Genomic DNA, 9989 nt, shown 5'->3' on the forward strand with positions numbered 1-9989 from the left:
AAAGGCAAAGTCGACCTCGGTGGAATTTGAACTCAGAACGTAACGGCAGACGAAATACCTATTTCTTTACTACCCACAAGGGGCTAAGCACAGAGAGGACAAACAAGGACAGACAAATGGATTAAGTCGATTATATCGGCCCCAGTGCATAACTGATACTTAATTTATCAACCCCGAAAGGATGAAAGGCAAAGTCGACCTCGGCAGAATTTGAACTCAGAATGTAGCGGCAGACGAAATACTGCAAAGCATTTCGCCCAGTGTGCTAACATTTCTGCCAGCTCGCCACCTTAAACAGATGCTGTATTAACCCTCACTTAATTGACCCCACTTAGTTTGAAATAATGTTGATATATTATACATTGATGAATTCTGTTTTAATTATCAATCAACCATCTAATTATAAGAAATATATTTGATCTTTTATAGCAAAAGGAAGCAAATAGCCCAGACCGTCTGTCAATATTTGCCCTAATGGTGAAGCCAATTCAGAGATTCCCACAGTTTATCATGTGTCTTCAGGTAAGGAATTTTCCATTGAATTGTCTTTGATATCTTCTGTTTAGTAGTAGTAGTAGTAGTAGTAGTAGTAGTAGTAGAGGTAGAGGTAGAGGTAGAGGTAGTAGTAGTAGTAGTAGTAGAGGTAGTGGAAGTAGTAGTAGTAGTAGTAGTAGTAGTAGTAGTAGTTGTTGTTGTAGTAGTAGTAGTAGTAGTAGTAGCAGTAGGTGGTGGTGGTGGTGGCGGCGGCAGCGGTGGTGCTAGTAGTAGTAGTTGTTTTTGTTGTTGTTTAACGAAAGTGTGTGGCCTTTTGGTTAGCATGTTGGGCTCTTGTTTCTAAGTTCATGGGTTCATTTCCAAGACCAGGAGCACATTGTGTGCTTAACCCTTTAGCATTTTTAAGCTGGCCATATCAGACCCGAATATCCTACCTGTTTTATTTCAAACTCACTAGATCCAGCCTCTCATACCTACCCCTACGATGTCACTATAAATATAAGCAATCATATCATTGAAGTCTTGAATCTATGAGTTACACAACTACATAGACACCATCCTCCCAGAGCTGTAGCCCAAAGTCAGTACTGACCTCCACCAAACCTCTGGTTAAAGTGCATTCCTGACTTGACCAACCAATCTTTGTTTCAAATGCAATTTTTCTATATTAAAAAGGAAGGAAAGGATTTCAGAGAGACTTGCTGCTATTTCTGAAATTGAGGGATTTCATGAAGGCTCTCTTAGTTCAACATAGTTGGTGTTGTTCTGCTAAATAGTTCCAGGGCAGCACTGGAACAACTATGTACTTTTCTACTCTAGGCACAAGGCCCGAAATTTTGTAGGGAGGGAGCCAGTTGATTAGATCGGCCCCAGTATGCAACTGGTACTTAATTTATCGACCCCGAAAGGATGATGAAAGGCAAAGTCGACCTCGGCAGAATCTGAACTCAGAACGTAGTGGCAGATGAAATACCTATTTCTTTACTACTCACAAGGGACTAAACACAGAGGAGACAAACAAGGACAGACAGATGGATTGAGTCGATTATATCAATCCCAGTGAGTAACTGGTACTTAATTTATCGACCCCGAAAGGATGAAAGGCAAAGTCGACCGCGGCAGAATTTGAACTCAGAACGTAAAGACAGATGAAATATTGCTGAGCATTTTGCCCAGCATGCTAACGTCTCATCCAGCTCGCTGCCTTACTGGAACAATTATATAATTGAACAGACTCTCCAATTCTGACCATCTCTTAATTACTTTTTTTCAAATGCAATATATCTTAGACAACATTATCCATCATAGCCCTCTTCTATTTCAGTATAATACAGTATGATTTGAGGAAAATTCGATTATTATTTCTAGCAAATTCATAGACTACATAGAGGCTTGCTTGTTAGTTCATTATGATAATGACAATGATGAGGATAAAATTGATGAAGATAATAATTATTGTTGATTAGCCCTAGGTCAATAGTTCTTATGATCAAAACCCAGACCATTTTACTTTGATTTCAGGCATAATGCTTCTAGGAATACATTAGCACTCTGAATGGTTACTTAGAGGCTCCCTCTGCCAAATTATGTAGTTGTATAGAAGGATTAACATGTTAATCATTATCAATATTCACTTTGTCGTTTCTTCATGTCAGGATCTGCTTAAATACACACCCAAGGGTCATGAAGACCGAAAGGCCCTCCAGCTTGCTGTGACCATCCTGGAGAATCTGGCTCTCAAATTGAATGATCGGAAACGAGAGAGTGAGAAGAAATTTGCAGCCAAACAACTATCGGTGAAGATTCGGATGTCAGCGTTCCATAACTCCTTCTTGATCCGTGAAGATGACATGTTTTATATCGTAAGTTTGTTGTTGTTATTGTTGTTATTGATGGCTGTTGAGCTGTTGCTGTTGCTATTGAGCAAACGGTCTTCATCCCAGAGCTCGTAAGATGGGAGAAGTCCGAAGTGTGGTCCTTTGCTATTTGTAAGACCCGCAAAAGAGAAAACAGGTCAACTCCCGACACCAAGAGCATTGATGGATGGATGAATGCGCATCCAGGCTCAGTGGTTGCATAGGAATTCAGGGACAAGAAACAGGAAGAAAGAGTGAGAGAAAGTTGGAGCAAAAGAGTACAACAGAGTTCGCCACCACCCCCTGCCAGAGCCTCGTGGAGCTTTTAGATGTTTTTGCTCAATAAACACACACAACGCCCAGTCTGGGAATCGAAACCGCGATCCTCCGACCACGAGTCCGCTGCCCTAACCATTGGGCCATTGTGCCTTCACGTTGTTGATGGTGGTGATGGTGGTGGTGATGCTGGAATTGGTGGTGGTTGTGTTGGCAGTGTATGGATCCAACAAAAGTTGTGTTAAGATAGGTATTCCAGTTGGATATCCTTCCAGTCAGATACCCTTCCAGTCACTGACCCTCACCTGTTTCCAGGCAAAGTAATATTTCATTTAGTCCTTTAAACATCAAACAAACAGTTCAATGGCAGGATATATTTTCATGGAAAACTGTAAATAAATGGCAGAGGCAGCAGCAGCAGAGGCGGCGGCGGTGGTGGTGGTGGTGGTGGTGGTGGTGGCGTAGGGTGAATCAAGTGGTGCTAGTGTGGGTGATGATGGTAGTTATTGCTTCCTAGAAGAGTACCTCATCCGATCCAGCCAAACACCATTTTATTGTACCCGCTTCCAACATCTCAAAGATTATGGAGACACAATAGTGTCCTGCTGTAGAGAAAGCACATGGTTACTTGACCAGAGAGAGAAAAAGAAAGGGAAAGGGAGGCACACACACACACACACACTCATACATACACACACTCATACATACACACACTCACACATACATACACACACACAACATTGCCCCAATGTGTCCTTTTTCAAATGGTTGAATGGGATTTGAGGGAGATTCGACTTCTATTTCCATCAGTTGTTATAATGACCAAGAGAGTCCCTCTTTTGAGTTGTGTGTCTGAGTGTATGTGTGTGTGTGTGTAAGCACATACAGACACACATACATCTATATTCATGTATGTGTGAATACATATATCTCATCATCATCATCATCATCATCATTATCATTGTCATCATTTAACGTCCATCTTCCATACTAGCATGGGTGATGTATATATAATATATATACACATACACACACCAAACAGTTGTACTTATGTGCCATTTGTGACAGATAATGGACTGTGGCTCCTTCAACCCGTAGCTCACCTCTCTATTTATCTAGCTAGCTATGACTCCTCACTGTTAATTAATCATTCAAATATTTACTCCTAACTTACCTTTAATTTATGCTAAATTATTCATTCCTTTTCTTCACCTCATTGTTTCCTATTTACCCTCTCACTTTACCTTTAATATATTCACAAATTCTCACTACCTTTTATATCGCCTATTATATAGTGACATAATTCCCAGTCCATTAACTTTAGCTCTAATTTATGCTGATCTATTCACTCTTCATTTACTTCTTCTTGCAGTTATGTACCTCCCACTCTCAAACATTTAATTTATGTTAATTAATTCAGGTATTCTTTCTCCTTTGTTTTTATAGGTGAATAATTGTACAAAGAAGCGGCGATTAATAATGCTAAATGATGCACTTGTGTGTATCAAGGTGCAGGAGAGGTATGTGTATTTTTGTTGATGTTAATGTTTAGTCCTGGGTCAATCTTGATCCAGTACATCTGTGATCAAAGGTATCATCATCATCATCATCATCATTTAGCGTCCGTTCTCCATGCTAGCATGGGTTGGACGGTTCAACTGGGGTCTGTGAAGCTGGAAGGCTTCATCAGGCCCAGTCAGATCTGGCAGTGTTTCTACGGCTGGATGCCCTTCCTAATGCCAACTACTCCGTGAGTGTAGTGGGTGCTTTTTACGTGCCAGGTATAATAAATAATAATAAATGCACCCTTTTAAAGCCTAGCCAGGCTCATGGGCCCGGTTTCCTGGTTTCAGTGGCATATGTGTTCCCCAGCTGGATGGGACACCAGTCCATCACAGCGTTACACATTTTTGCCAGCTGAGTGAACTGGAGCAACGTGAAATGAAGCATTTTGCTCAAGAACACAACGCATCGCCTGGTCCAGGAATCGAAACCACAATCTTACTATCATGATGCTGACACCCTAACCACTAAGCTACGTGCCTCCACAATCAAAGGTATAAACAGCCATAATCATAATGTCTATAGGACAACATTGCCTAATGTGTCCTTTTTCAAATGGTTGAATGGGATTTGAGGGAGATTTGACTTCTATTTCAATTAGTTGTTATAATGACCAAGAGAGTCCCTCTTTGGAGTTATGTGTCTAAGTGTGTGTGTGTGTGTGTGTGTGTGTGTGTGTGTGTGCACATACATGCATAGAAACACACACATATTCACACTCACATCTATTAAAAAATGTTTTAAAAAAAATTTCTTGATAAACGTAGGGGTTGATTTGTTATAATAATTTTGCTTCCCATCCACATAGTTCCAGGTTCAGTCCCACTGCATGGCACCTTGGGCAAGTGTTTTCTACTATAGCCTCAAACCAGCTAAACACACATGCATGCACACACACACCCACACACACACACACGTGCTCACACACATACACACACAAACATATACTCAAACACACTGGCACACACATGCTGACATACACAGACACACTCACACACTGACACACACACACACACATGCACACATGCAGAAACAAACACACACACACACACACACACACACAGACACACACACACGTAAATGTCAAACAATAAGAATGAATGCTCAACGCCCTCTACATTGGTGGATAAAATTTCTCTATTTGTGTATAATGGTTGCCGTTGGTTTTATGTAAAGAAAAATATGTTAATACCTTAACAATTTTTCAAGCTGATCCATAGTCTTGAAGAGTTTTAGTCAAACAAATCAACTCTAGGACTTATTTTTTAAGCCTAGTACTTATTCTACTGGTCTCTTTTGCCAAACTGCTAAGTTACGGGGACATAAACACACCAACATCGGTTGGCAAATGGTGGTAGGGAGAAAAGCACAGACACAAAGACACACACACAGATGCATACATCATTATCATCATCATGATGTAAATGTATGTCTGTGTGTCATTGTGTCTGTTTTTGTCTCCCCCTTACCACTTGTCAATTAATGGTGGTGTCTTTTAGTTTCCATCTACCAAATCCACTCACAAGACTTTGGTTGGCCCAAGGCTATAGTAGAAAACACTTGTCCAGAGTACCATACAATGGGACTGAACCTGGAACCATGTTGTTGGGAAGCAAGCTTCTTACCACACAGCCCCATCTGAGCTATATAGATATATATAGTTTAAATTTACAGTAAAACAAAAGATGAAGACAGATGCATGAACAACAACCAGGTGTATTAATTGGATGCTCAGGAAAGTGAGAAAGTTTTTATGCTTCGAGCCTGTGCTCTTCAACAGAAAAGAATAAGAAAAAATAAACAGAGAGAGAATAAAAAAAAACTTGTGGATTTAGCAATATATCATCATCATCGTTTAACGTCCGTTTTCCTTGCTAGCATGGGTTGGACGGTTTGACCGGGGTCTGGGAAGCCAGGGGTTGCACCAGGCTCCAGTCTGATTTGGCAGTGTTTCTACAGCTGGATGCCCTTCCTAATGCCAACCACTCTGTGTGTAGTGCGTGCTTTTTACATGCCACCGGCACAGGTGCCAAGGGAGGCTGGCAGCGGCCATGATCGGTTGGTGCTTTTTATGTGCCACCAGCACAGAACCCAGTCAAGGCGGTGCTGGCATTGGCCATGTTCGGATGGTGCTTTATATATATATATATATATATATATATATATATATATATATATATATATATACGCACACATATATTGTTATTAATTTATCATAATCATTTCTTAATAATAATAATGGATGTATTTGATTACAGTGACAGAGATGGCGAGCTCATTGAACGGTACAAACACAAGTGGACTGTCCCTTTACAGGATGTACGGCTAAAGTCCAGCTGTACCATACCACCTAAGATGAAATCTCCATATACACCAACAGGAGAACCATATGGCTTCCAAAGAATTGGTAAGGTTTTGGTGGTACCCCACCTCATTTGGCACTACAAATATCTGAGTTTTTTGAAGAATGTAAGAATAGCTTAGCCTCTGGAGCAACACTTGAGGGTAGCCTGTTGAGTGATACATAAGAGTAGCTTAGCCTGTTGAGTGATACTTAAATATAGTTCAGATGTTACAGTTGAATGTTACTAGTTTTGTTGAGTGATGCATGAGAGTAACTTGTTGAGAGTAGCTTGAAGGTAACTGAGTTTGTTGAGAAAAACATATATGGAATAAAACAGCAACCACATACTGAAGAAACTTTTTGCACAATGACAACAACTACAATAACAATGGCAACAACAGCAACATGATGATGATTTTTTTTATTTGTCACCAGGGTGAAGGATGAGGGAAATAATACAAAGACAGACTTAAAGTGTGAGGTTTTACATATAATGAAATGAAAAAAAAAAATGTATGCATGTATATATATATATATTGTTGAATGAAACCTAACAAAAGTGATACTTGAAGGTAGTTTAGCTTGTTGAGAGATACTTAATGGTAGCTTAGCTTACTAAGTTATACTTGAGGATAGATTATCCTGTTGCATATTAACTGAAGGTAGCTTAGCTTATTGAGTGATACATGAGTCTAGCTTATTGAACGAACTTCAAGGCAGATTAGTCTATCTTCTCTTTTTCTTTCTTTCTCTCACTCCCTTTCTCAGTTTGCTTCTCTTTCTCTCTCTCTCTCTCTCTCTCTCTCTCTCTCTCTCTCTCTCTCTCTCTTTCTTTTGTTCTCTGTCTTTTTCTGTCAACAATTCTTTTTCTTTCACTCTTTCTTTGTCTGCCTCTCACACCCTCTCTCTATCCCAACCTATCAGTCTGTCTGTCTGTCTGTATATTTATAAATTTATTCATTAAAATTTCAGACTCTAAAAGTAAAAATGTAGAAGACATTTATGAAGAGATCCATGCAATGAATCATGATTATATCATATGGAGCCAAATGCACAACCTTGCTTCATCCCTCAAACTAGCATATGATGTAAGTGATTGTTTTCTCTCTATAAAACCACTGAACTTAATACAACGTTTCTCAACCTGGGTTTCCCGGAACCCTAGGGTTCTGCAAAAGGTTCCTAGGAGTTCTGCAAGAAAGAGCGAGATAAGCTAATGCTAACTTCATAATCATCATAATTTATATATATTTATATATATTTTACTCTTTTACTTGTTTCAGTCATTTGACTGTGGCCATGCTGGAGCACTGCCTTTAGTCGAGCAAATCAACTCCAGGACTTATTCTTTGTAAGCCTAGTACTTATTCTAATGGTCTCTTTTGCTGAACCGCTAAGTTACGGGGACGTAAACACACCAGCATTGGTTGTCAAGCGATGTTGGGGGGGACAAACAAACACATCAACACACACACACACACACACACACACACACACACACACATATATACATATATATGACAGGCTTCTTTCAGTTTCCGTCTACCAAATCCACTCACAAGGCTTTGGTCGGCTCGAGGCTATAGCAGAAGACACTTGCCCAAGGTGCCATGTAGTGGCACTGAACCCGAACCACTCCTACGCCTATATGACATTTATCATGTGAACTATGATGAAAAAATATGAAAAAGATATGGTATATAACTTTTTTGTGTAGGGGTTTCTTGAGACATGTAATTTATTTTAAGGGTTACACAAGGTTGAGAAACACCGACCTAATACTTAACCTTGCCTTCTCCATCAACTTGTTATAAGTATCTATCTCCCACCACAAAATATCGATTAAACTAAACAACCTTGACTCATCCCTCAAGTACTCATATGATGTGATTGTCTTTTACTATAGAACACTGAGCCTAATACACAACCTTGTATCATCACTCAATCTATCATATGATGTAAATGATTGTCTCTCATTTCTTCTTATCAAATCCATTGGATGGTTTGTGGGAAGATTGGCAGAAATAAAGCCACGGCATGAATGCTCCTTTCTTGATCCTGTCTCACAATGAGCCTAACACACAATGTGTATTTTTCCTCAAGTTGTCATGTGATTGTCTACTATAATACATTGTCTACTAAAATGCATTAAAAATTTGTCTACTATAATGCCGTCGTCTACTATAAGATTGTCTATTATAATACATTAAAAGTTCATGTGTGGCTGCATGTTTGACAAGTTTGCTTTGCAGTCATAAGGCTTCAAGTTGGTTCTATCCACAAAGCATTTTGGTCATTTGTCTTTCGTTCACAAACCTTCAATCATTTACAAACGTTGAGAGTGTACCCCTTACATAGCCAAATTTCAATTACTGAATCCAGTAAAGGAATCCTGGAAACATGATATATGTAACTATTGGTCTATCAATCTCTCTCTCTCTCTCTCTCTCTCTCTCTCACCTCCCCCACACATACACTCACATTTTTTATTCTTTCCCACTCATATACATTCTGTCACTCAGACACAATTACTTTCATGTGTTCACACACCTTCATATTCCCACTCACTCACACACTCTCTCTCTCCCTCCCACTCTTTCCTATTTTTTCTCTCTTCTACTTTCTTTCTCTCTCTCTCATTCTCTTTCTCTCTCTTACACATACTCTCTCTTACACAAACACTCTCAATCTCTTATGCACACTCATTTTCTCTATCTTATACACACACACACTCTCTCTCTCTCTCTCTCTCTCTCTCTCTCTCTCTGTTACACATATTCTATCTCTTATTCTCTTTCTCTCTCTTACACATACTATCTCTAATACTAACTCTCTCTCTCTTATACACACATGCTTTCTCTATCTACACACACACACACACACACACACACACACTCTCTCTCTCTCTCTCTCTCTCTCTCTCTCTGTTACACATATTCTATCTCTTATTCTCTCTCTCTCTCTCTTACACATACTATCTCTAATTCTAATTCTCTCTCTCTTATACACACATGCTTTCTCTATCTTACACACACACACACACACACACACTCTCTCTCTCTCTCTCTCTCTTGCCCACAACAGTCACCCAGCCACTAATACCCCACCCCACTCACAATTGTTTTGTTTTCTTGTTAACTCAGTCATTAACCAGTAATTATTGTTGTTATGTGTCTACATCCACCAGGCCCTTAACGAAGAGTTAATCAATGGAATATTGAGTGACCTTCAGCGCAGTATTCAAGTCCAAACTGAACAAGTCCAGCTTGTGAACAACTGTATCATAGAACTGGAGATTCCTGACAAGTAGGTCTAAGGTCTTTTATATTTATTAATTTTTTTCTCTTTAATTCTTTGTCACATTTGGTGATAATGATGCTACTGTCAAGGATGAAGGACTCTTGTTCCTATTCAAATTTTAAACAGTCTACTAGGCACAGGCGTGGGTTCATGGC

The 9989-nt window shown here is 39.5% G+C and overlaps 1 protein-coding gene across 3 annotated transcripts in view; it reads left to right on the plus strand.

Moving 5' to 3' along the window:
- Nucleotides 1-9989, plus strand: part of LOC115212913 (rho guanine nucleotide exchange factor 10) — a 186827-nt gene that overhangs the window by 156125 nt on the left and 20713 nt on the right. For all 3 annotated transcript variants that reach the window (XM_029781733.2, XM_029781734.2, XM_036503701.1), the window contains 6 exons: nucleotides 430-522; nucleotides 2151-2357; nucleotides 4074-4147; nucleotides 6449-6597; nucleotides 7507-7622; nucleotides 9722-9840. In XM_029781733.2, the coding sequence (XP_029637593.1) occupies nucleotides 430-522; nucleotides 2151-2357; nucleotides 4074-4147; nucleotides 6449-6597; nucleotides 7507-7622; nucleotides 9722-9840 (758 nt within the window). The remainder of the gene's footprint in view (nucleotides 1-429; nucleotides 523-2150; nucleotides 2358-4073; nucleotides 4148-6448; nucleotides 6598-7506; nucleotides 7623-9721; nucleotides 9841-9989) is intronic.

This window comes from Octopus sinensis, linkage group LG6 (genome assembly GCF_006345805.1).
Source record: "Octopus sinensis linkage group LG6, ASM634580v1, whole genome shotgun sequence".
NCBI lineage: Eukaryota > Metazoa > Mollusca > Cephalopoda > Octopoda > Octopodidae > Octopus > Octopus sinensis.